General features: G+C 59.4%; 1 protein-coding gene across 1 annotated transcript; it reads left to right on the plus strand.

The window, feature by feature from the left end:
- Window positions 1-2,247: 2,247 nt before the first annotated feature.
- LOC144946780 (cadherin-2-like) lies at window positions 2,248-27,193 on the plus strand. Its single transcript, XM_078875958.1, has 15 exons — window positions 2,248-2,415; window positions 5,150-5,216; window positions 5,864-5,991; window positions 7,999-8,145; window positions 9,894-10,049; window positions 11,954-12,098; window positions 14,741-14,913; window positions 16,826-16,960; window positions 17,477-17,662; window positions 18,023-18,273; window positions 18,840-18,982; window positions 19,415-19,645; window positions 20,254-20,484; window positions 20,969-21,315; window positions 21,835-27,193. The coding sequence occupies exons 1-15, from the start codon at window positions 2,371-2,373 to the stop codon at window positions 22,066-22,068; spliced, it is 2,619 nt and encodes an 872-aa protein (XP_078732084.1). The 5' UTR covers window positions 2,248-2,370; the 3' UTR covers window positions 22,069-27,193.
- The last annotated feature ends 195 nt before the right edge of the window (window positions 27,194-27,388 follow it).

The raw sequence follows: 27,388 nt of genomic DNA on the forward strand, positions 1-27,388 counted from the left end.
CTAGTGCTGCTGCTGCTGGTGCTAGTGCTGCTGCTGCTGGTGCTAGTGCTGCTGCTGCTGCAGGAGCTAGTGCTGCTCCTATTGGTGCTGCCGCTGGGGTCTGGTTGAGGTTGGTGCTGCTGGAGCGAGTGGTCGGCTGAGGGGTGGGAGCGTGACCCCCCACGGGATGGGTGTGTGATGGTTTGTGTTGTGATGGGGAGCGGTCGTGTAGAGGTTTGCGCGCTGCGCTACGAACCCGGCGGCCCGAGTTCGATTTCCGCTCACGGCTATCACCAGTTAAGATGTCCTGAACCGGGCCTGTGCCTCCCCTAGGTCGACTCAGCCTCAAATGAGTACCTGGTGCGATGTGTGAACATCGTCACAAGGGAGATAAATGCGGCAGGGCGTGTTGTTGGCCACCTACCCCTTCGTGTGCCGTGCCGGCTTTCATAGGTGCTCGCTAACATAACTTGCCCCAATAGTCCTCTAAGGCTATACGGGGGATCTTTGTCTTTGTTTTATTTTGTGATTGGTGACGTGTTCAGTTGATTTTGTTTAACGATGTGGTGAGAAGTCAAGAACTCGGGATAGAGTCTCGTCTACCAAGAGAGCGACCTGGGGCATTAGTCTGCCAGTAGGGGGCGATGACTGCTGCTGCTGTGAAATGCCAATTGAGGAATTCGCGAAGTCATTTTCGAATCTGGCAAACGTGGCTCCCTGACGCCTGCACACACGTGACCTCCATTGTGACGGAGAGGGCGCTGAGTGCTATCGCGGACGTTGCACGCACGGGAATAACTGGGGCGGCCGCTGGGATTCGAACCGCTACCGCTGGCTGTCATGCGCGATGGTGCAGGTGGTGTGGTGAAGGTTGTGTGATGGGTGTTGTGTGCTTTGTAGTGCGTGATGTGTGACGCGATGGGTTATGGTCCATGCGCAATGCGAGATGTGTGGCTGGTGTGTTTTGTCTGACGGATGGACGGGCCTGTGCGTGATTGGGTGAAGAGCGATGGGTGATGTTTCCTGTCATGTATGATGTGTGTACAGTACTTTGCGACGAGTGATGTGTCTGTCATGTACGATGTGTGCACCGCGTGATAAGTGCCCCTGTTATGTAATGCTGGGCGCTGGGTTTGGGTGCAGAAGGGTCGACATCGTTAGCTGGAGTGGTGGGGGAGAGGAGGGGTAAATGGGGTTCAGGAGAGACAAGACAATGGGAGTGGCAAAGATTTATACACGGAGAGAGACAAAGGGGGACTGGGAGGCATTGGCGGTCGGAGCGAGCGCGAGTCGATGGAGAGATTGTGGGACTGAGACAGGGGCAGGCGAGAAGCCGCAGGGACGGGAAGAGGATGAGAGACGGGAAGGCGTCTGGGGGGTCGAGGAGACGGGGGACGAAGTGACTCGGGCGGTGGGAGTAGGGGGTGGGGTGGAAGGCATGGGAGTAGGGGGTGGGGTGGGGGGGCATGGGAGTAGTGGGTGGGGTGGCGGGGCATGGGAGTAGTGGGTGGGGTGGGGGGGCATGGGAGTAGGGGGTGGGGTGGGGGGGCATGGGAGTAGGGGGTGGGGTGGGGGGGCATGGGAGTAGGGGGTGGGGTGGGGGGGCATGGGAGTAGGGGGTGGGGTGGGGGGGCATGGTAGTAGGGGGTGGGGGGGCATGGGAGTAGGGGGTGGGGGCATGGTAGTAGGGGGTGGGGGGGTCATGGTAGTAGAGGGTGGGGGGGGGCATGGGAGTAGGGGGTGGGGTGGGGTGGGGGGCATGGCAGTAGGGGGTGGGGGGGGGCATGGGAGTAGGGGGTGGGGGGGTCATGGGAATAGGGGGTGGGGTGGGGGGCATGGTAGTAAGGGGTGGGCATGGGAGTAGGGGGTGGGGGGGGGCATGGGAGTAGGGGTGGGGTGGGGGCATGGTAGTAGGGGGTGAGGGGGTCATGGGAGTAGGGGGTGGGGGGGCATGGGAGTAGGGGGTGGGGTGGGGGCATGGGAGTAGGGGGTGGGGGGGGCATGGGAGTAGGGGTGGGGGCATGGTAGTAGGGGGTGAGGGGGTCATGGGAGTAGGGGGTGGGGGGGCATGGGAGTAGGGGGTGGGGTGGGGTGGGTGGCATGGTAGTAGGGGGTGGGCATGGGAGTAGGGGGTGGGGGGGCATGGGAGTAGGGGGTGGGGTGGGGGGGGGGCATGGTAGGAGGGGGTGGGCGGGGGTAGGAGTTGGGGGGAGAGGCGCGACGATTTTCTGATGCGGACTGAATCTTAATGCGGTGACGTCACCACAGTCGAAATCCAGCAGCAGCAGCAGGAGGAGGAGGAGAGAGGAGCGGGGAGCTCTCGCTCTTCATCACGGGGGCCCCGCGTCTCCCTGCCCCCCGCGGGCTCCGCCGAGGGGCCCTGGCAGCACCATGCGTGCCCCGTGGGTGCTGTGGGCCCTGGCGGTGCTGGCTGAGGTGAGGAGGGAGACTTCGTCTGGTGCCGATTCGCTCCCCGCGATCCCCTCCTTTGTGCTGCTGCGGCGAGCGCCGCCTGGCTCGGTGATCGACACCGCCACCATCACCACCACCATCATCATCACCATCATCATCACCACCACCATCATCACCACCAACATCACCACCATCATCATCACCACCATCATCATCACCACCACCACCACCACCATCATCATCACCACCAACACCACCACCATCATCACGACCACCACCATCACCACCACCATCACCACCATCATCACCACCAACACCACCACCATCATCACGACCACCACCATCACCACCATCATCATCACCACCATCATCACCACCACCATCATCACCACCACCACCATCATCACGACCACCACCATCACCACCACCATCACCACCATCATCACCACCAACACCACCACCATCATCACGACCACCACCATCACCACCACCATCATCACCACCAACACCACCGCCATCATCACGACCACCACGATCATCACCACGACCATCATCACCAGCGCTCTCGCTGTTTCCATCATCACCGCCACCATCATCATCCCCACCACCACCATCATCACCATCACCACCACCGCCATCATCATCACCACCATCTTCACCGCCATCACCATCACCATCATCACACTCATCACCATCGTCACCAGCGCTCTCGCTCTCTTCATCATCATCATCGATACCACCATCATCATCCTCACCATTATCAACACCACCACCATCATCTCTAACGCTTCCGCTGTTGCCATGGTCATCATCATCAGCAGCATCGTTGTGGCGGTCCTCATCGTGATCATCATCTGTGGGTCACCGCCATCATCATCGTCGTGGTCACGCTGCGCGCACACCTCCCCCTCCATCCCTAGTGCGCTGAGCGGGGTCCGGTGTGCAGGGCGCAGCGCGCGCGGTGTGCAGGGTGCGGCGTTCAGAGTGTGCACGGTGCAGGGTGAGCTGTGCAGGGTAGAGGCGATGCATTGCGCTGGGTGCAGAGACAAGGGATGGAGGGGTGCACCGTGCTGGGCGCAGGGATGCAGGGCGCAGTGATGCGTAGTTTAGAATGCGCGGGTGGGGGGCACGCGAAGAGACGAAGCAGGGCGCAGCGTGAGCGCAGAGAGGCAGAGTGAAGGGATGCAGCGCAGAGTGATGCAGGGCATAGTTAGGTAGGATGCAGGCACATGTGATACGTGAATAGCCGTAGCAGGGCGCTGATATGTCAGGGTGTGGTGTCCAGAGGGACACGGGGAAACAGGGGGGCGCGGGGAGATGCGAGATGCAGCGGGTACAGGGAGTGTGGGTGCCGACTTCGAGCGGTGCAGGGACGCGAGGGGACACGAGACCCTGGCATGCGGGTGCAGGATTCATGGTGCTGGTTGTCGGAAACGAGGTTGCGATGTGCAGGGAGCTGGGTACGATGTGCAGGGTGCAATATATAAAATACTGGGTGCGATGTGCAGGGTGCAATATATAAAATACTGGGTGCGATGTGCAGGGTGCAATATATAAAATACTGGGTACGATGTGCAGGGTGCAATATATAAAATACTGGGTGCAATGTGCAGGGTGCAATATATAAAATACTGGGTGCGATGTGCAGGGTGCTTACTTGCAGGGTGCTGGTGCAGGTTGTTATATATTGACGGGGCTGGGATGGCCGCTCTGGCAAACGGAGTGTGTCGGTGTGTGTCTGCTCGTGTGTGTGGGTGTGTATGTGCGGCGTGTGTCCGTGTGTATGTTTTGCGTTTGTGTACCGGCCGTGTCTGTGGTGTGTATGTCAGTGTCCCTGTGCGTGTGTGTCTGTGGGGAGCGGTAGTGTAGCGGTTAGCGCACTGCGCTACGAACCCGCTCACGGCCAACACCGGTAACGAATATCTGTACCGATGCTGGGCCTCCACTAGGTCGACTCAGCCTCAAATTAGTATCTACAAAGGCGGTCAGGGGTGGTTCTGGTCACCCACCAGAGCGTGCACCGTGCTGGCCTGCATAGGTGCTCGCTAACAGCATGTACCCCAACACTCTGTCAAGGCTATACGGGGGATCTTTGTCTTCGTGCATTTCTAATGCCGCGGTGCGTGAGCGCGTCCGCGTTTGTGCGAATCTACGCGGTTGTCTTTGTGTCCCTGCGCGTCCCTGCCCGCGTGTCTTTGTGTCGATGGGTCGGATTCGCGTGCGTCTGAATGCGCCTCTTGTCCGACGTCTCGAGACTTCGCCTGCACCAGCGCGCACCACCTGGAGGCTCGCCCCAGCCGGCCCTCACAGTGGGGCCATCAACGTGCCCCCCCCACTCAATAGGTGCTCGCTAACAGCACTTGGCCCCAATAGGCTCCATGCGGCTACACGGGGGTCTTTGTCATTGTGTGCGTGTGTGGCTGTGGATTGTCTGCGTGGTGGGGAGCGGTGGGGCAGCGGTTAGCGCTGCGCTGCGCTATGAACCCGGCGACCCGAGTTTGATTTCCGCTCACGGGCAACGCCGGCGACGATTATCTCAACCGGTTTTGGGCCTCCCCTAGGTCGACTCAGCCTCAAACGAGTACCTGGTGCGATGTGTAAACATCGACACTGGGGAGACAAAGGCGGTCGGGCGTGGTGCTGGCCACCCACCCCCTCGTGTATCTTTCCGGCCTTCATAGGCGCTCGCTAACAGCACTTGCCCCAACAGTGTGTTACAGGCGAAACGGGGGATCTTTGTCTTTGTGTGAATCTGCAGGCCTTGCTCGGAGTCTGTGCGCGCCGCGTCCTCGAAGCTCCGAGTCGAGGACAGCGTCTGCACCCGGGTACGAACCCAGCCCCTCTGGGCTCTCACTCGCACCCCCTGTCTGCCGAGCAAGTCCCGGCGTTTGTCACCTGCGTCCAGAACGCGCCACTCACGTGCGAGTCGTTGATTCGGCTCCGTCTCCCCATGATGTCCCCCCGTAACTTGAGACTCGCAGCTGCCAACTCTTCCGAGTCACGAGCAAATACCCTCCTCCAGTTCGGGGACGGCGCGTGCGCCAGAGGATTCCATCTCTGGAGAGGCGCACGCGGTCCCTGCGCGAGGAACACAGCGAGTCGTCGGAATGCCGCGTCCGCGATGAAGATCCCAGTTCCCGTTTTACGGAACCCGGCGTGAAGCAGCTCGACTGAGCTATGACGCTGCGCTCCCCGATAAATTCCGGTCACGCTTTCCCTGTATTGTTCGGTCGCTTGCTTTCTTTCTTTCTCACTCGTGTATCGCTACTACGTGAACCTTGCCGACGTAAGTGGGAGGCTGTCGATTTCTAAGCGGGGTTTTTATCTCGCGCGGATTCCCGGCACAAAAGAATTGCGGTCATATTTTTCTTCATCCCATTTTTACTCAAGCGGTAGGTAAGCGGGTCACCCGCGTGACCTCTTGACCCCCCTCCCTCCGTCACGTTGACACTCCCCCCCCTCCCCCCTGCAGTGGAGGTGGTCACGTGCTCGGGGAACGTGAGCGGTGCGCACGTGGAGCGGACGCCACGTGGGTCGCAGCGCTGCCCCCCCACGGAGCCGCGTCCCCACGGGCCCCCACCGGGTCGCCGCGACTCTAAGGCACGTGGACGAATCTAAACGCGCAATCCAACACACCCAATCTAAGTGCGCAATCCAACACACACAATCCAACACACACAATCTAAACGCGCAATCCAACACACCCAATCTAAGTGCGCAATCTAACACACCCAATCTAAGTGCGCAATCTAACACACCCAATCTAACACACACAATCTAACACACACAATCTAACACACACAATCTAACACACACAATCCAACACACACAATCTAAGTGCGCAATCCAACACACCCAATCTAACACACCTAATCTAACACACACAATCTAACACACCCAATCTAAGTGCACAATCTAAACGCGCAATCCAACACACCCAATCTAAACGCGCAATCTAACACACACAATTGAAACAATCCAAGTGCGCAATCTAAATAAACTATCCAAACACGCAATCTAACACACCCAATCTAAACGCGCAATCCAACACACCCAATCTAAACGCACAATCCAACACACCCAATCTAAGTGCGCAATCCAACACACCCAATCCAACACACCCAATCTAAGTGCGCAATCCAACACACCCAATCCAACACACACAATCTAAACGCGCAATCCAACACACCCAATCTAAGTGCGCAATCTAACACACCCAATCTAAGTGCGCAATCTAACACACCCAATCTAACACACCCAATCTAACACACACAATCTAACACACACAATCTAACACACACAATCCAACACACACAATCTAAGTGCGCAATCCAACACACCCAATCTAACACACCCAATCTAACACACACAATCTAACACACCCAATCTAAGTGCGCAATCTAAACGCGCAATCCAACACACCCAATCTAAACGCGCAATCTAACACACACAATTGAAACAATCCAAGTGCGCAATCTAAATAAACTATCCAAATACGCAATCTAACACACCCAATCTAAACGCGCAATCTAAGCGCGCAATATAAGCACGCAATTTCGCGAGTAGTGTTTGTGTAGCGTCGTCGTCGTCGTCCATGCAAATCGCAGCTCACAATCGCCGAGGAGGAACCACAGACACGGGCTGGGAGGTTGCTGCCAGGCGGTGAGCGGCCTCCTGCCACCAACGATTCCTCATCGCTTCTCTCAACATTCAGAGGCTTTCAGCCCGTTACTGGAGTCGTGCATATACGTGGCGGGAAACCGGGAGCACGCGGAGAAAAACCCACGCATGGAAAGGGGGCAACGCTGTATCTTATTCCAAAGGCACAGATGATGTTGGCACCTCGATGGGCGTGATGCCGACGGTCACGATACAGATCGCCAGGATGATGATGAAGAACATTGTGATGAGAGTGGCGAGGTTGCAAATAGTCAACGTGACGATGAATATTGTACCGATGATGACACTGATGCGTCAGATAATCGGCATGATGTTACTTCTTCTGCTGAAGATGTCATGATGCTGATGATGATTATTATTGTCATCATAATGATAAATGATGCTGATTGTCGTGATGATGATGATTGTGGTTATGCTGCTGGCTAGAGATGATTATTATTGTCATCATAATGATAAATGATGCTGATTGTCGTGGTGATGATTCTGGTTATGCTGCTGGCTGATGATGATGATTGTCGTGACAATGACGCTATAGCTGCTCATCACTGTCCGGATGATGATGATGATGGTGGTGGTCGTCCTGATGCTGCTGCTTCTACTACTGATAATGACGGCTGTTGTGGTGCTGTTGATGCTGCTACTGATGCTACTACTGCTGCTGATGATGTTGCTGCTACTGATGATGGTTGTTGTGCTGTTGATGCTGCTGCTGCTGATGCTGCTGCTGCTACTACTGCTGCTGATGATGATGTTGCTGCTACTGATGATGGTTGTTGTTGTGCTGTTGATGCTGCTGATGATGCTGCTGCTACTACTGCTGCTGATGATGACGATGCTGCTGCTACTGATGCTGCTACTGATGCTGCTGCTGTTGCTGCTGATGATGATGGTTGTTGTTGTGCCGTCGATGCTGCTGACGGCGGCCAGCCTGTGGGTGCCCGCGAGCGCGTGTTCTCGTGGAGGGAGCTCAGCCGAGGTGGGGACGCCTCCCGGCGTCAGAAGCGCGACTGGGTGATCCCTCCCATCAGCGTGCCCGAGAACGACAGGGGACCCTTCCCCAAGCATCTCGTCACGGTCAGGGGCCGTCACCTCGTCACACGCCCACACGCACCTCGTCACGTCTTGTCACACCCACACTCACCTCGTCACGCACTCACCTCGTCACACCCCGTGACACACACACTCACCTCGTCACACTCACGTCGTCACACCCACACCCCGTGACACACCCACTCACCTCGTCACGCCCACACTCACCTCGTCACGCACTCACTCACCTCGTCACGCACTGACCTCGTTACACTCTCACCCCGTGACACACCCACTCACCTCGTCACGCCCACACTCACCTCGTCACGCACTCACTCACCTCGTCACGCACTGACCTCGTTACACTCTCACCCCGTGACACACCCACTCACCTCGTCACGCCCACACTCACCTCGTCACGCACTCACTCACCTCGTCACGCACTGACCTCGTTACACTCTCACCCCGTGACACACCCACTCACCTCGTCACGCCCACACTCACCTCGTCACGCACTCACTCACCTCGTCACGCACTGACCTCGTTACACTCTCACCCCGTGACACACCCACTCACCTCGTCACGGACTCACCTCGTCACGCACGCATTCACCACGTCACACACCCACTTAGCTCGTCACAAACACCCTCACCTCGTCACATACTCACCTCGTCAGACACCCATGGGCCCACACCGAGGCCTCGCATCACCGTCTGTGTCCGCGCCCCTTCCCACCGCACGCGTGAACCAATCACTCATCAGACTCCCTGCTGTCCATTCTCCGCCGCTGCCACCACCGTCACACAAGACAAAGGTCCCCCGAATAGCCTGCGCAGACTGTTGGGGAAAGTGCTGTTAGCGAGCACCTATGAAGGCCGGTACAGCACATGAGGGAGGGGGGGGGCAGCACTACGCCAGGCCGCCTTTGTCTCCCTAGTGGCGATGTTTACACACCGCACCAGGTACTAATTTGAGGCTGAGTCGACCTAGGGGAGGCCCAGGACCGATTCAGATAATCGTCACCGGTGTTAACCGTGAGCGCAAATCGAGCTCCCGTCGCCGTGTTCGTAGCGTAGCGTAGCGCTAACCACTACGCCACCGGTCCCCTCCACCGCCACACACACATTACAGAGGTCAAAGATCCCCCGTGTAGCCTTCACCGCCTGTGAAGGCAAGTGTCGTTAGCGAGCACCTCTTAAGAAGGGGGCACGGCGCACAAGGTGGTGGTGTGGCAAGCACCATGGCCAGCCCCCTCTGTCGCCCCAGTGCTGATATTTACACACAACGGCACCGGATACACACTTGAGGCCGAGTCAACCTAGGGGATGCACAGGACCCGATTCGGAGAATTACTCCTCACTCGTGATGCTATCCGTGGCTGGGACTCAAACGCAGGAGCTGAGATTCAGAATTCGGGTTCGCTCCACGCGATTGGAGCTTTCCCACAGGAACTGAAATTCTGCAAAAGTATCTTGGCGCGTGGAGCGAAACGTCGGGCATCGTGCCGAGCAACGCGCAGCGCGACTCGAACACGCCGACCTCGCTGGGTGTTACTTAGCAGCAGCAGCAGCAGCAGCGGCGGCAGCAGCAGCAGCAGTGGCGGCAGCAGCAGCAGTGGCACAACGGGCAGTGCAATTACCGGCCCACTTGTCATAGTGAGGAAATGAAACGCGCGCTCTTTCTCTCCGTGGGGGTCCACTGGCAAACGTCCCCGCGTCTGCCCCCCCCCCCCCCTCCTTAATCGGGAGCTGGGGCGCGTCTCACGGTGTGGGGGGGTGCGTGGTGCCGTGCAGGTGAAGTCCGACAAGGACGGCAGCAGCGAGCTGCGCTACAGCGTGACGGGCCCCGGCTCCGACCTCCCTCCCATCGGCGTCTTCACCATCAACGCCATCACGGGCCGCCTCTACGTGACGCGCTCGCTGGACCGCGAGCACATCGCCAGCTACCAGGTGAGTGAGCTCATCGCCAGCTACCAGGTGTGTGAGCTCATCGCCAGCTACCAGGTGAGTGAGCTCATCGCCAGCTACCAGGTGTGTGAGCTCATCGCCAGCTACCAGGTGAGTGAGCTCATCGCCAGCTACCAGGTGTGTGAGCTCATTACCAGCTACCAGGTGTGTGAGCACATTGCCAGCTACCAGGTGTGTGAGTTCATTACCAGCTACCAGGTGAGTGAGCGCATTGCCAGCTACCAGGTGTGTGAGTTCATTGCCAGCTACCAGGTGTGTGAGTTCATTACCAGCTACCAGGTGAGTGAGCTCATCGCCACCTACCAGGTGAGTGAGCTCATTGCCAGCTACCAGGTGTATGAGCTCATTGCCAGCAACCAGGTGTATGAGCTCATTACCAGCTACCAGGTGTATGAGCTCATTACCAGCTACCAGGTGAGTGAGCTCATTACCAGCTACCAGGTGTATGAGTTCATTACCAGCTACCAGGTGAGTGAGCTCATTACCAGCTACCAGGTGAGTGAGCTCATTACCAGCTACCAGGTGTGTGAGTTCATTGCCAGCTACCAGGTGTGTGAGCTCATTACCAGCTACCAGGTGAGTGAGCTCATTACCAGCTACCAGGTGTATGAGCTCATTACCAGCTACCAGGTGAGTGAGCTCATTACCAGCTACCAGGTGTATGAGTTCATTACCAGCTACCAGGTGTATGAGCTCATTGCCAGCTACCAGGTGTATGAGCTCATTACCAGCTACCAGTTGTGTGAGTTCATTACCAGCTACCAGGTGTATGAGCTCATTACCAGCTACCAGGTGTATGAGCTCATTACCAGCTACCAGGTGTATGAGCTCATTACCAGCTACCAGGTGTATGAGCTCATTACCAGCTACCTGGTGTATGAGCTCATTACCAGCTACCAGGTGTATGAGCTCATTACCAGCTACCAGGTGAGTGAGCTCATTGCCAGCTACCAGGTGTATGAGCTCATTACCAGCTACCAGGTGTGTGAGTTCATTACCAGCTACCAGGTGTGTGAGTTCATTACCAGCTACCAGGTGAGTGAGCTCATTACCAGCTACCAGGTGTGTGAGTTCATTGCCAGCTACCAGGTGTATGAGCTCATTACCAGCTACCAGGTGAGTGAGCTCATTACCAGCTACCAGGTGTATGAGCTCATTACCAGCTACCAGGTGTATGAGCTCATTGCCAGCTACCAGGTGTATGAGCTCATTACCAGCTACCAGGTGAGTGAGCTCATTACCAGCTACCAGGTGAGTGAGCTCATTGCCAGCTACCAGGTGAGTGAGCTCATCGCCACCTACCAGGTGAGTGAGCTCATTGCCAGCTACCAGGTGTATGAGCTCATTACCAGCTACCAGGTGTATGAGCTCATCGCCAGCTACCAGGTGAGTGAGCTCATCGCCACCTACCAGGTGAGTGTGCTCACTGCCACTTACCAGGTGTGTGAGCTCATCGCCAGCTACCAGGTGAGTGAGCTCATCGCCAGCTACCAGGTGAGTGAGCTCATCGCCACCTATCAGGCGGCAGGTGCCTGCGGCCTGCAAGGGGCAGGGGGAGGAGGAGGAAGGGCGGCGCGTTCCGTGTGAGCCGGAGCAGATATCGGTACCATTGTCCGTAGGGGCTTGAGGTTAGAAACTCGCTGTGAGGGTCAGTGTCTCGTTGTGAGGGTCAGGGTCTCACTGTGAGGGTCAGGGTCCCGCTGTGAGGGTCAGGGTCCCGCTGTGAGGGTCAGGGTCTCACTGTGAGGGTCAGGGTCTCACTGTGAGGGTCAGGGTCCCGCTGTGAGGGTCAGGGTCCCGCTGTGAGGGTCAGGGTCTCATTATGAGGGTCGGCGTGTCGCCCTGAGGGTCAACGTCAGCACCTCACGGTGTTGATGTCTCCACAGCTGCGAGGCCACGCCGTGGACCTGAACGGCAACCAGGTGGAGAACGCGGTGGAGCTGCTCATCCAGGTGATCGACCAGAACGACAACAAGCCCGACTTCTCGCAGGCCGTCTACAACGGCTCCGTGCCCGAGGGCTCCCCGCCCGGTGAGAGGTCGCTCCGGCGGGCGGGCGGGCCGAGTAGACGGAGCGGGTTAACGGGCGAGGGGGGAGCCGCGCTCCCGGCATCATTCAGCTTAAATAGACGCGGGGATGAAGAGGGGGGTACGGTGGGGGAGCAGGGGGAGGGGGGTTACTCCTTACGCTCCGCTGATCGCGCCGTCCTTGGGAGGTGCGGGGGGGGGGCGTCACGCGGGGGGGCTTCTCCGTCGCGTTCGATCGACGCGCGGGCGGAGCGCGCGTCGATAGCGCCGAGTGATGGATGAGTGGCCCCGCCGCTCGTTCATCATCGCAGGGGAGTTCTCACCAGCCCCGAACCTCCGTCCCATCTCAAGGCCCGACCGGCCACCGTGGCCCCCCGGGGGAGCGGAGATTCACCCAGTCGATGGGGCGCGCTCGGCTCGCATCCTGTCCCCCTCGACAAATCTCCACTCCCGTGATCCCCCACGACTCACTCTAATCCCCCTTTCACGTCTCCATTCTCCTCCACCGCTCCACTCCTGGAGCGCTCCACTCTCGACGCCTCGCTCCTCTCCCCCCCTGTGCCCTTCGCGGGCACCGCAGTCCCGTCGGGGCCGCCGCTGAGAAGCGGCGGCGCACTGACAGAAGGCGACCGAGCGTGACAGACAGGACGAAGCACAAATTGGAAACACTCGACCCCCCCCTTCCCCCATCTAGTACCCGATCATTTGCTGCTAAGATGTTCGCCGCGGCGACGTGTAAGTGTCGTGTGCCGCGGTAGGCTTCGTGTGGCCGCAGGCGGGGCGGGATCGAAGCCCGGACGCTGCTGGGACCCCGTCCCGCACTCTCAGCCCTCTCCACCGCAGCTCCTCTCAACGCTACCCCCCCCCCCCATACCACCGCCCGCTCCCTCCCCTCCCCGCTCCCTCCCCGCTCCCTCCCCGCTCCCTCCCCGCTCCCTCCCCGCTCCCTCCCCTCCCCGCTCCCTCCCCTCCCCGCTCCCTCCTCGCTCCCTCCCCACCCCCTCCCCCTCCCCACCCCCTCCCCGCTCCCCGTTCCCCCGCGCCGCGCGGCCCCTCCCCCGGCGAGGAGTCCACTCCGCTGCCGGTGACGACGTCGCCGCTCTGCGCACTGAACCATCACACCGCCCCCTCCCCCCGCCCCCTCCCCCCGCCCCCTCTCCCTGCCCCCTCTGACCCCCCTCTCCTCTCTTCGTCTCTCTCCCCTCATCCCCCTCTCCCATCATCCCCCTCCCCTCATCCCTCCCTCCCCGCTCCCCTCAATTCGCCCATCTCCCTTCTCTATTTTAATCATTCTCTTTTTCTCTCCCTCATTTCCCCCAACCTCCCTTCTATATTCTGTCATTTAACCCCTTCCCCTCTCTCCCTCATCTCCCCCTAACCCTATCACGTCTCCCTTCACATCTCTCTCCTCTCCCATTTATCCTCGACCCTCATCTCCACCAACCCCCCGCTCCACCCCGTCTCTCCTCTCTCATCTCTTCCGCATCTCCCCACTTTTATCTCTCCCCCTCGGGACCACGGCTCTCGGTGTGTGCCTCTCCGACCTTGTGGCTTACACTGAGACACAGCAGCTTCTCGTGGGTAATGGGGGTGGGGGGGCAGGTCTGTTTCACTCCGGACTCTTCTAGGTCCGCTCAGCCTGAAATCAGTGCGTGATGCGGTGGGCGTCGGGGATTGATGCCATCAGAGGGCCATCAATAAAGGGCGCTCGACGACGAAAATATTGGAATTGGTTCTCGTTATGATCACGAAATGCGCGCGTTCTCAACTCACCTCGGAAAAACCGCCCACACCGCTCCGAAAGTTCGCGAGCCGACAATCGTCTCCAGTGGAATGCCAGGAAGGAACGCACCGAATTGGCCACGCGTGAACACGTACAAACCGCACGGCGGCACAAGTCACCGCGCGAGATGCACTTTGCCTTCGCGTCCCGTAGAAGGAAGAAGGCGCAGGCCTGCAATTGCTCGCTCGCGTCACTGCTGGCGGAAGGGCCCTCCACGAGAGGGAACTCTAGAGTGGCCTTTGGCCTCCTCTTCCACGTTGGCTAGATTTCAGAATCAGAATATGTATTCGTACTGGAGGAATCCGATGAGCGTACCCACACCTTACCCCACCCCACGCGGCGACCCGCCGATCGTCTAGCCGTGGTGAACCCCATGACTGCTGCCGGGTTGACAGTCAGTGGCATGAGCACCGTTGTCTAAAACTGCCGCGCCGTTAAAGAGGCGAATTCGTCCGGCGCGCTGCTCCCAGACGGCTCGATCTGTGCGGTGAAGCCCGTAATCGGGGTTACCGGACAAAGCCGGAAAAAAAAAAAATTGTAACATCCTCGTTCCGGTGGTGTGACGGCAGAGCGAACGAGCGGCTCGCAGACAAAGTGACGAGTTCAACCCCTGGTCGTGGGGGGCTAACTCAGCCCATCATCCTTCGGGCGGGGCGGACATGGGGGGGGGTCGATAAAACGAGCACCGACTCCGTGCGGAAGTCAACACTGGACGTCCAACGGATAGACTCGGCTCCGCCAGAGGGATGTGGAACTTCCCACGTTTATGGCCGAAAATGTGCTCGTAAAATAAATAGATTTTAAAAAGAAAAAAAACATTCCGGGGGGTGGCGAAGCGCTGACCGCGGGTGCCGGCCCGGCAGGGACGCCGGTGATGCGGGTGCGGGCGGACGACGCCGACGACGCGGAGCAGCCCAACGGGATGGTGCGCTACAAGGTGGTGTCCCAGGAGCCCGAGCGGCCCTTCCCGCACATGTTCACCATCAACAACGCCACGGGCCTCATCAGCACCATCGCCTCCGGGCTCGACCGTGAGGTGCGCTCTCCGTGCGCCGTCGAGGGTCGCTGCCTGCACCATCGTACATAGACAGGCATACAGCATGCTACCTGCAGAATGGTACCTACAGCATGGTACATGTAGCATCGTACCAGCAGCATCATAGCTACGTGTTGTACCCTCAGCAGCGTACCATCATGACCCTATTGCCATCTCTCGTACACCATACGCTCAGCCTTATACCCGTGTATGTGTCTGTATGTGTGTGTCTCTATGGATGTGTGTGTCTGTGTATGCGTGCGTATGTGTGCATTGTGGGGGAGCAGTCGTGTAGCAGACAGCGCACTGTGCTACTGTGCTACGAATCTGGCGACTCGTGTTCGATTCCCGCTCACGGGCAACACCAGTGACGATTATCTGAACCGGTTATGGGCTCCCCCTAGGTCGACTCAGCCTCAAATGAGTACTTGGTGCAGTGTGTAAACATCGCCACTGAGAAGACAAAGGCGGCCGAGCGTGGTGCTGGCCACCCACCCCCTCGTGTGCCATGCCGGCCTTCATAGGTACTCGTTTGCCCCAAACGGCTTGCCCCAACAGTCTGTTAAGGCTATACGGGGGATCTTTGTCTTTCCAAGATGTAATCACTCCCATCTGCCGGAGGCACTGCACGGTGTGCCTGAGTGTTATTATGCACGCGTGTGTATCTTGCCTTACGTGTACGCATTCATACCCGTGCATGTATGTACGTGTTTAGTGTGTCTGTGTCATTTGTCTCTGTGCGTGCGCGCGCGTGCACGCTTTTGTGTGACCGATGTGATGCGGTACGTACACGCATGTTGGTGCGTGCGTGTGTGAGTCTCCGTGCCGCGAGACGCAACGACCCCCCCCCCAACCCACCCCTACGTGCCGTGTGCGAGGCACCGCGCTCGGACTCCGCTCCCCGTAACGCCGCCTCTTAAACGGCGGTAATGAGCTGGGGCCCCGCGTGGGGGCAGCCGTGGTGGTCACAACACGAGGCCCTGTGCCTCCGGATCCCAGATCCTGGGACCCCGGGCCCCGGATCCCTGACCTCAAGCCCCCGGCACCAAACCCCCATTCCAGCCGCGGTGACATCAGCAATTCGCCAAGTTAAAAAAGTGGCGATTATAATGAGAATCAAATTAAGCTTGCGCCGGGAGTGAAATTCCCTTAGGCCCACTTAGTCTAAAAATAATAACCCAGGAATGTGTAATTATGGCGCCCCTGCTTTCTTGAAACTGTTAATACTATTCACAATAGGAGTAATAATATTTGTTTATTTTGTTCAGCAAAGCTGCAAAGCTGAACAAAATTCTAATAAAGCTGTAGCTGGGCCTTGATATTTTGTAGCAAGGCCCAATTGCATTGGGATGTTTGGCTAATCCCTTGTCAGGATATTTTTTTCGCGGAAAATTTACGGATGGTAATTCAAATTTTTCGCATTAATAGTGGAACGTGCCAGAGAATACATTGACCGAGGAGATGCAGCGATGAAATCAGCTCGGGTGTAGGTGTTGGTCGAACTATTATATGGTGGGATCTTGAGAGATAAAGGTGGCTCTTGGAGGCTTTCATCCAGCAGTGGATTGCCCATGGCTGCTGATGATTACTAGGCGTGTAAAGATTCACCATTTAATATCGATTGTCATCCTTGCGGTACGTCAGTGAATATATTTAGGATCTGTCGCGTCAACAGTGTTGTCACGCGCGAGGGGTTGGGGAATCTCGGTGTTGTGGGCTGTATCCGGCACACGACCTCATTTCACGCGGCCCACGGCCACACGAGACCTGCCACTTCACTCAACCACCGTTTATCCGAACATCGCAGCCAACCTAATCGGGTACGGGGGGGGGAGGGATATTTGTGACCTATTTTTAGCGGTGGCAGGATCTCGCTAACTCCAATAAGCGCTCGCTAACTTTGCCGTGACAGAAGGAGCCGGTGTACAGGCTGCGCATCCAGGCCACGGACATGGAGGGCACCTGGTTCGGCCTCACGAGCACGGCCCTGGCGGTCATCCACGTGATGGACGTCAACGACAACCCACCCGAGTTCCGGACCTCCACGGTAGGGCAGCTGCACGGCAGGGTGGCTCTATGAAGGGTGGCTCCATTGATAGGGTGCATCCACGATAGAGCTGCTCCACAGTAAGGCGGCTCCACAGTTGAGCTGCTCTGCGGTGGAGCTGCTCCACGGTGGGGCGGCTCCACGGTGGGGCGGCTCCACAGGAGAGCGTCTCACAAGTAGGGTGGCTCCGCGGTCGGTGGCTCCACGATAGAGCTGCTCCACGATAGAGCTGCTCCACAGTAAGGCGGCCGCACAGTTGAGCTGCTCCACGGTGGGGTAGCTCCACGGTAGGGCGGCTCCGCAGTGGGGAATCTCTACGGTGGGGAGGCTCCACGACAGAGCAGCTCCGTGGTAGTGCACCTCCACCCTAGAACGCCTTTGACATCCATCGAGGCACCACCATCACGGTCACCGCGTTTTCTTGAATAATGCGACGCCCACGAGTGCGCGACGGCATCGACGTGTCGGATCGATCGGCCCGGCGTGGCTCTTGTGACCCCCGACCCCCGCCCGCAGTTCTACGGCTACGTGCGGGAGAACGTGCGTGACGTCACGGTGGCCAACATGAGCGTGCTGGACCTGGACGGGCCCGGCACGGCCGCGTGGCGCGCCCGCTACGCCGTCCTTCGCGGGGACCCCGGCGGGCACTTTGCGGTGCACACCGACCCGCTCACCAACAACGCCATCCTCACCGTGGTCAAGGTGAGCGCCCCGGAGCGAGAGGCCACGGCGACGGGGCGGGTGGTGGGGCGAGGAACTGGGTTGAGCGAAGGGTGACGGCGGGTGAGGAGGACCGAGTGATGGTGTGCCGGCTGGACAGCTGAGATTGTTTTATTCTAAATGCCACCAATGGTCGTGTTCAGCTCTCGGCAAACCTTGGGTTAGTGTCCAGGGCTAGGGTTATGGTTTAGTGTCTAGCTGTTAGTGTACGGGATTAGCGTTAGGCCTATGGCTGTGAGGAAGCAAATGGTTTCACAGCCCTCCTCAACCCCGTCTTCCTCGTCCTCCTCACCCCCCTCCTCCTCACCCCCCCCCCCACCCCCCGTCCTCCTCACTCCCCAGCCCGTGGATTACGAGGTGGACCGCCGCTTCGTGCTGCTGGTGGAGGCGAAGAACGAGGAGGAGCTGCAGGGCTCCCCGTACGCGCCCTTCTCCACGGCCACCGTCTCCGTGGCCGTGAGCGACGACAACGAGGCGCCGCGCTTCTGGCCCGAGCGGCGCACGGTGCGCGTGGCCGAGAACGTGACGCCCGGCACGGCCATCGGGAACCTGTCGGCCCGCGACCCGGACTCGGACATGAGGCAGACCGTGCGGTGGGTGAACACGCAGGCCGTGCGCACGTGCGCATGTGCACACACACGGACGCACACACCCAATAATAACACACGCACGCACACTCAGACAGGAAACTGCAGATGGGAGTGATTACATCTTACAACGACAAAGATCCCCCGTATAGCCTAAACAGACTGATGGGGAAAGTGCTGTTAGCGAGTAGCCGGCACGGCACACGATGGTGGGTGGGCGGCCAGCACCACGCCCGGTCGCCTTTGCCCCCACCCCTAGTGGCGATGTTTACATGCCGCACCAGGTAATCAATTAAGGCCGAGCCGACCTAGGCGAGGCCCAGGAACGGTGAAAAAAATTCGCCACTGGTGTTGGCCGCGAGAGCGAATCGAGCTCGGGCCGCCGAGTCCGTAGCGCAGTGCACTAACCGCTGCACCACCGCTCCACACTGGGATGCTCGCTGACAGCATTTGCCCCAACAGTCTGTTGAGGCTATGAGGGAGACCTTGTCTTATAGACTCACACGCCCAAACACTCACACACGGATACGCTGGTGACGATGACGACGACGATGCCGATGATGCTGTCCCAGGTTCTCGAAGCTGAGTGACCCTGCGGGCTGGCTGTCCGTCGACGCGCTCGGAGGCCGTGTGGTGACCACGGCCCCGCTGGACCGCGAGTCTCCCTTCGTCTCCTCCGGCTCCTACGTGGCCTCCTTCATCGCCACGGACGGCGGTGAGGCCCACGGCACGGCCCGTGTGCGGCCCACGGCCTCCTTTACACCCCGCCGCGTGTCCAACACACGGCCACCTGGCCTCCTGTACCTGGCTTCCTCTGTCCGTGCTGCGTATATAATTAGGTGGGGAGTGGTTGCACAGTGGTTAGGGCGCTGTGCTACGAACCCAGTGACCCGAGTTCGATTCCCGCTGTTGGCAAACACCAGTGATGGATTAACTGAACCGGTCCTGGGCCTACCTTAAGTCGACTCAGCCTTAGTCAGTACCTGGCGCGGTGTGCGGTGCTGGCCACCCACCCCCTCCCGTGTGCCGTGCCGGCCTTCATAGCTGCTCCTCACTGACAGAACTTGCCCAACAGTCTCTGTCAGATGCTACACGGGGTGGGGATCTTTGTCTGTGTGTGTCTGTGTGTGTCTGTGCATGTACACAGCTGGCGGCACGGGCACGGGCTCGCTGCTGTTGGAGCTCGTGGACATGAACGACAACGCGCCGGCGCTGCTGTTGCGCGAGGCCGAGCTGTGCCTGCGTCCCCGCGCGCGCCGCTCCCTCAACCTGACGGCGACGGACGCGGACGGCGACCCCAACGGGCAGCCCTTCTCCTACGAGCTCGCGCCCTCGCCCCCTGACGTGCGCCGCAACTGGACCATCCGGCGCATCGACGGTGCGACGGCGCCCGACCCTCGAGAGGGTCGTTGTCGTCCCCCCAAACGGGTCGAAGGGGTCAAAGGGCAGCCTGGGTTTGAGATGTTGAAAGGGAACGTGGAGTTTAGGGGTCAAAGAGGAATCCATGGATTCCGGAGAGGCGTGTTTAACATTTCTTTATGCCCCCTTTAAATAAGGTCATGCTACAGGGCCGGTTCAGGAGATGGAGGGGGTCTTGGTCACCGAGGGGACAGAAGGGGGATCAAACAGGTCGAGGGGGCAAAGGGGATTGATGGGTGGTAAAGGGGGGAGGGGGATCCGGGAAGACAAGGGGATGGAGCATCCAGGAAGCCCAGGGGGACGAGGGGAATCTGGGGGCTGGCTCCAGGCATGCAATGGCTTACTCGTTGAGAACGACGTCACGGGATCGTTGAGGTGCACTGTGAAGCCAGGGCGACGCGTTATTGCGGCAAACGCGCCTGCCGGATTAATCCAGGGTGGCCTGCCGCATCATTCGAACCGCGAACCTCTGCAACAGCGAGCGGCGAACGCGTCGCCATCGCTGGTCCACCGCCCCCCCCACTCCCCGGGCGACCTCTCTCTGTGCGCGCGTCCCGCCCCAAGCAGGCCGCAGCGTGGAGCTGCAGCTGCGCGTGCCGCAGCTGCCCGTGGGCCGCTACGCGGTGCCCGTGCGCGTCACCGACTCGGGGAACCCGGCCATGAGCAACGTCTCCGTGCTGCTCGTCAAGGTCTGCGTCTGCACCGACGACGGCGAGTGCGCGCTCGTGCAGCCGCTCGTGGCCGCCCTCGGCACCGGCGCCATCATCGCCATCCTCACCTGCGTGTTGCTGCTGCTGGGTGAGACTCCAGAGCCGGGCGTCCCGTCCACTACCACCCCCCCCCCCCCACCACCGCGCTCGCTTGTGCAGGAGCGCTGTGTCCCCTTCCCCCCGCGTGTCCCCGTGCCCCTGCGACCGCGTGTCTCTGCCCCGTGTACATGTCTCGTCTTTCTCCCCATCTCCCTGTGTTGACGCCTCTATCTTCTGTCCTCGCATTCAAACGTCTCCATGTGCCTCGATGTCCACATGCCCCTACACCCTCTGTCCACGAGTCATTATGTCCTCGCACTCACATGTCCCCTGCTCTCTGTGCTTCCATGGCTCCTGTGTCTCCGTGTCCCCCACGTGTCCCCCACGTGTCCCCGTGGCTTCATGCCCCGTGTCCCCTGTGTCCCCTGTGTCCCCCACGTGTCCCAGTGGCTTCATGCCCCGTGTCCCCTGTGTCCCCGTGTACCCCACGTGTCTCCATGGCTTCATGCCCCGTGTCCCCTGCGCACCTGCAGTCTTGGTGCTGCTGCTCGCCGCGTACTCGCGCCGCCGCGACAAGGACCACGCAGCCAAGGAGCTGCTGTTCGAGTCGGAGGAGGACGTGCGCGACAACATCCTGCGCTACGACGAGGAGGGCGGCGGCGAGGAGGACCAGGACTACGACCTGAGCCAGCTGCAGCGCCCGGGAGACTCTCCCCTGCGCCGGCCGGAGTGCGCCGGCCGCGGCGGCGGCGGCGGCGATGCCGGCACGGCCCTCCGGCGCCTGGACGAGAGGCCCACGGCCAGCCCGGGCCCTCGCTACCCGAGCCGGGCAGCGGGGCCCCCGCAGCACCCCTCCGACATGATGGACTTCATCGGGGAGGTGAGGAGCGGGAACGGGAGACTTAATCAGTACCTGGCGCGGTGGTGGGGGGAGCGGAGTGCGTGGGTCGTGAGAGCGGCACACCGTGGCGGGGTGTGTGCATGCGTGTGCACGTCCGTGTGTTTGTGCACGCGTGTTCGTGCTTGCATGTCCACGCATCTGTGTGTGTAGGCGTACACCTGTGTCCATGTAAATGACGGGAAAACCCATCCCAACAGAAGAATGAATGCGGGCTGGAAACGAATATATTCAATAACAGAGCTGTGCATTGCAGTTCTTTTGAGATGGTGGTCTGGAAAAGGCAGAGTGCTTTTGCACGTGCACCGCGTGTAAGTGTTTGTGCGTTGGAATTGTTGTTGTTGCATGTGCTTCCACGTGTCTGCGTGTACACACACAGCCGTGCGCCTGTGTCTGCGCGTCTGTACCTGCGTGTGTGCGTGTGTCCATACTTTCGCTCGTACGTCTGCACCCGGGAGCGTTCACCGGCGCGTCCCGTGCTCCCGCGCGCGTCCCACGCAGAGCCTCCGCGCGGCCGACCAGGACCCGACGGCGCCCCCGTACGACTCGCTGCTCATGTTCGACTACGAGGGCAGCGGCTCGACGGCGGGCTCCCTCAGCTCCCTCGAGTCCTCGTGCTGCTGCGGGGGCACCGAGGGCCCCTCCGGGGGGGACCCCGACCACGACTACGCCTACCTGCGCGAGTGGGGGCCCCGCTTCCGCCGCCTCGCCGACATGTACGGCTCTCACGAGTAGCGGCGGGCGGGGACGACCCCTCGCCCCGTGCCAAGTCTCCAGTGCCAAGTCTCGTCCCCTCCATCCCATCGTGTCCTCCTCCTCTGCCCCCCACCCATCCCTACCTACTCAGCCCTTTTTCCGAACGGGCTTCATTTCTCACCGATGATTTTCCGCGTCGCTACCTAGAGTGGGGTCGGTGGCGCGTGGCCCTGGCCAGCCACAGCCACCGCAAAAGGGGAGGTATCCTGGATGCGGCGGGTCAGTCGTGGATACGTTTAAGTCCTGGGGGCCACAACACCGGAGTACCCCCCCCCACCCCCCGCGGCGGGGCGAGAAGAGGCCACCCGCTCCACCAGAGCGTGCCACGCTCTCGGGAAGAAGCCCCGCGGGCGTTGAGGCTTGGCGCTCGACGCCCGCGCGGCTGGGCGCCGTCGGCCGTGGCCTCGTGAAGATCCCGGGGTCTCCGACGCGGGGAGCCCCCGCGGTCACGGGAAGAAGCCGCCGAGTAGCACGGGGCTGCCGCCCGCGATGGAAACCACTCGTGAACGAGCCCCCCCCCCCCCCCTCAGCCGGCGGGGGGGGGTGGGGAGTCCCGTGGGCCGTGAGTCCAGCCGCGAGCTGGGGCAGCGTTGCGCACGCCGCGTGATGGCGGAGCGACCGCGTGGAGATGGAGGTCTCAGTCCTCTACCTGCACGCCGCGGTCCTCGCCGAGTCTCCACACGGGAGCTCTCGTTTCTCGCCCGTCACCGAGAGGTGGTGGCGGTGGTGGTCGTGCTTGGCGTTTTTAACCATTGTGCTGGTGGCGGTGGCCCGGTGAGATGTCGCCTGCCGTGTTTGCCCCAGGGGCTGGCTGCACGAAACACCTTTGGCCAGGTTCGTTCACATGTTGGCGCGGCAGTTGCATCGTGCAAACATCCCCATGTTCTCCCGATTGCAAGACGCACTTGATCCCTACCCTCGATTATACAGCAAACCTTGGGGGTGGGTGGGGGGGGGTGTCTTATACATCTGGCAGTTGCGTGAGCGTGACCAGATATGCATAACTTTATTGACACAAGGCACAAGTTAGAGGTGCTTCTTACTTTCAAGAGCATCTTATAATCTGGAGAATGTGATATTTGTCTTAAGTCTGATGATGATAATAATACCAACGTGATTTCTTTACCGCTCCATCTTTGTGTTCGCGTCCTTTCTCTGTACGTGGCGGCATTCCTCCTCCTCCTCGCGATGAAGGATGAATTGTCGTAACACGATTGTCGCTTCGATGAACGCCGCGGCGTCCAATGCTGTAAATATACGTTTGAAAAAAGAAGTGTGCGCATCTCAACGAAACGGCCAAAACGCATCGCATGGCCTTGCCGTTTGCCCCCCCCCCCCCATTGGCGGCTGTGGGGATGTCGGTACAATTTCACCAAAAAAATCCGATGACCCCTTCCCTCGTCGGGCAGGATTCCCCTTTGCCTTGCGAGGTCTCACTCAAAGGAGAGGGGCGCTGGCTTGGTCAACGGAAGGCAAGTGCAAAAAAAAACATAATTGTTGTACTGTACTACGTTCCAACCGTCTATGCGCCCCACCTTCGACTGCTGTATGATCTAAGACCCCGCCCCCCCATCACCACCCGCATGGCGTAGGGGGAGGCTCTCATCCAGCAGTGGATTGACCAAAGGGCTCGCCGTGTAGGCGTACTGTGCGAGGGAAAGGACCGCGAGGGGTGTTCGTGAGACCGCCTGCCAGGGCTCCGGGGGGGGCTCCCCACGCTCGCTCGCCGCCAGTCGCGGTGCAAACACGTGGCGGTGGCGGTGGCGGTGGCACGGCCACCCTCTCGCTCGCCCACGTGGGGTGGTTGTTGTTGTTCAGGTGGTACCGCGCAATGCTCGGCACCATTGACGTTTCTCTCCACGTGCCGGGAGGTTCTTCAGGAACTGCACACGTTGAGCGAAACGTCGGACAACCGTGCCAAGCATCGCGCGGCACGAGCCGGAAACGCGGCGGAGAGCCGTACGGTAGCACAACCGCGAAAGCCAGGCGCGATCCCCCTCTCACCCACGTTGACAATGAACTTTGCAAATCGCCCAGGTACGAGACACCGAATGATGCGTACAGCACCGCAGGCCCACTGGCGTGGCAACCATTGCACTGCCAGTGACAGCATCATGCCATTTACTTACCCCGGAGATTCTCGCTGAGTCTCAAAACTTGTTTTTTTCAGGAGAGCCCTGCAGCATTTGCATGATTGGCCAAATCCATTATTAAAGTTTGGCTTCGTATCAGAGAAAACGGGAGTAAACAAAAAAAGCCCCAACTCGCATACGATGGGGGGGGGGGGGGCACCTGGCACTGCCATCTCCTGGCCACTCCTCGCAGCCCCACGCCTACAACGCGTGGCAAGCCCTGGTGCTCACCCGTCCAGGAACTAAGCAGGCCCAACCCCGATTAGCGTCTGAGATCCGACGTGTTCTGGCGCGTGTATCGGTGATAGGGCCACGCGGCACGTAGCTGCGCCTTTGCGCAAACCTAGTTCAATAAACCTGTGACCTTAGAACCGTTGCTGAGATTTGCGGCCAATTAGGCCAATTAGATTAATTGAACCCGCTTGGCCATGAGCCAGCACAGCACGCTGTCGGGAGGTTAGGGGCCCAGAGGTCGGCTATATAAAACCACTTAACTATAATATTCCCCAAGCCGCTTCTTTAAATTCGTGTTAATTAGGAGGGGGGGGGGGGGGATCTCGCGTAAGGTGTTTTATGCACGTGGCGGCAGACGGACCCTGGTGGCAACGGGGACTGCCCCTGACCACGCCGCCACAGTCGGATCCCGGCGAGAGGAAGAGGTGGCGAGAGGGGGTTTGGGTCTCCCATGCCAAGCAATGCCACGTGCCAGATCGGCTTTACTGTTACACTTCTCAAACCCCGGAGCAAGTACCCGTCTCCCTCGCCCCCCTCTCTCTCTCGCTCTGTCTCTCCGTGCCCTGTCCCCCGCTAGCTTTGGAGGAAAGACGCTTGCAGCGTATTCTCGCCCCCCCTCCCAACTCTCGAGTGTTGATGTCACGGGGTCGGCGGCGGGTGGTGGTGGTGGTGGGGGAGCGATGCACGGGGTCGGGCCCCCCCCCCCAGTGTGATGCATGCTTCAAGGATGCTGCCGTGCGCGCGCGCGTGCCTGCGCCTACCTCCGCGGCCTCCTCTCGGTTCTGTCTGTGTGTGTGCGTCTCGTCCACTTTTTAAAGCCCGGCTTTTTGTAAACCGTGCGCCCGTGTGCGTGGATAAGGGGAACGCAGCCCCCGCTGCCGTGCGTTTTGTACTCGCGGGGCGCCACGCGGCGCCGCTGCCGCCGCCGTTGCTGCGTCCGTGGGGAAGCGGAGTCGTCCACCAGAGTCCACCACGACCGCGCCCTCAGTTGCGCAACCTTGGCTGCATGCAACTGTGGCTCGTCTCTGCAACCAATCGCGAGCAACTGCCACAGCCGCTTGCGTGCGCGCAGTAGAGACGGGGAGACTCTGCTTTCAAGCAACTCAATGCATTGGTCAATAACAGCTGGTGCTTTCAAATACAAATTTACGACAGAAGGTCCATTGCCCGAAACGTCGTCTATTATATTATGTTCCGTTTAAGGCCACAGTGTTATTGAGAAACGGGTTGAGTTTGTCGCTGTTGTTAATTGTGTTTGTGCACCGCTGCCAACGCAGCAGTAACGGCGTGTCGCCAAATAATTGGGCCACTTTCGAGTTTCGAGCGACCCTGCTCGGGCGATTTGGTTGCCCAGCTGGCGGGGCCGAGGCGTGGTGGTGGTGGAGCCGGCGCGAGAGGTTCTCGTCGTGTCGTCGTGTCGTGCTGTCGAGCGTCCCACGTGGACGCGCCGTTCTCGCCGTCTTGTCGCGTCCCCACTCGGGGGGGGGGGGGGGGGGGGACACGCACGTTCAGTCGTCGCGTGCCCCGTGTTTTAGCAGCGCCGAGTTAAAATGTTCAACACAAAGCCACGGCGTGTCCTCGAAATAACAGAAAGCCAAAGTGATGTTCAGCTCACATGATCATTGGGGCGCCCACCTGCTATTTTACAGCCCTGAGCCAGTGGTAGAAATTCCTCGTTCCTATGGCGGGTTTGAGTTTGTCCATAGGACAACCACTGTTCGTGTCCCTACAAAGCAATACTAATTTTAGTGACCTCGGAGGGATGGTTGATTGAACGAGTCCATTCCCCCCAACCGTGATTTGACCTCACAACCTTAAGATTAGTGAGCAGCTGGCTCCACCGCTTGGCCACCGAACCTGGGAGTAGCGTGGGCGGATATACCTTGTCCCGCACATAGCAGGGATTTTTTTTAACACCCCTAATACTTGAACACCACATTGGAGGGATATTGAAAATCGCACTCCCGAAGCTCAGTCAAGCCATCGTGCAAAGCCACGATGATAACCGCGTCGCCAGCCGCGTTTCTCCGCTGCTCAGGAACGACACAAGGCAGGCACTCTCAGTGTGGGTCTCTACTGAAACACTATCTACTGCATAGCATTGGATTTTGCGTGACAGAACTGGCTTATGATTTCCCATGGTTTCAGTGGCGTCGTATTGAGCATAATGCCACAATAACTTCCATAGCCTGCACGGTATGGGGTGGCCCTCATTCAGCAGTGTATTCATATATACACCACAGTTTGGCAGGCTGGCGCGCGGGCGGACATGTGATCCGTGTTGACGTCATACGCACATCTGCGCGATGACGTCACATGCATCCCACCGCGTTGATCCGAGTTCGTGCGTACCGACGTTTCGCCTCCCCACACCCCACTCTCCACCCCGACTTTGTATCTCGCGCAAATACGCGGGCAGTACTGTACTAGTAACAAAAGTGAATTCGCATCGCAAGCTGTGAATAGGATGCATGTGGTCTTCATGTACCCCATCACCGAATCATCCCCGGTATTTCGAGGACATGCTGTACTACCTCCCGATGTGTTTATTTTTTCTTTGTACTCCGTTCAGCTGCGAGATTTTGCGCGTTCACAGGGGCTGGGACACGAGGCAACAAGTGCCGTCGATTGCCTCGTGCCGACGACTCCTCATCTGTGATCCGGCCTCCTGTGCTTTTCTCGCTGCGGAGTGACGACGGCTTCTGTTTTTTACTCAAATAAATCTGTGTCTCACTTTTGCACCGCCCCTTGCCAAACCACTCACTGGGACGCGGGTTCGACAATGAACCGTAAGTGTACCGGCCCGTTATCCCACGCCGAACGAGGGTTCACCTGATGCCGTGAAGGTCATTGGGGGGGGGGGGGGGGTTACTTTAGCCATATGCTTCTCCACGCTGGTCCAAGCGGGTTTATAACGGCGTGGAGCACAGATA

Source organism: Lampetra fluviatilis, chromosome 42, assembly GCF_964198595.1.
Source record: "Lampetra fluviatilis chromosome 42, kcLamFluv1.1, whole genome shotgun sequence".
NCBI lineage: Eukaryota > Metazoa > Chordata > Hyperoartia > Petromyzontiformes > Petromyzontidae > Lampetra > Lampetra fluviatilis.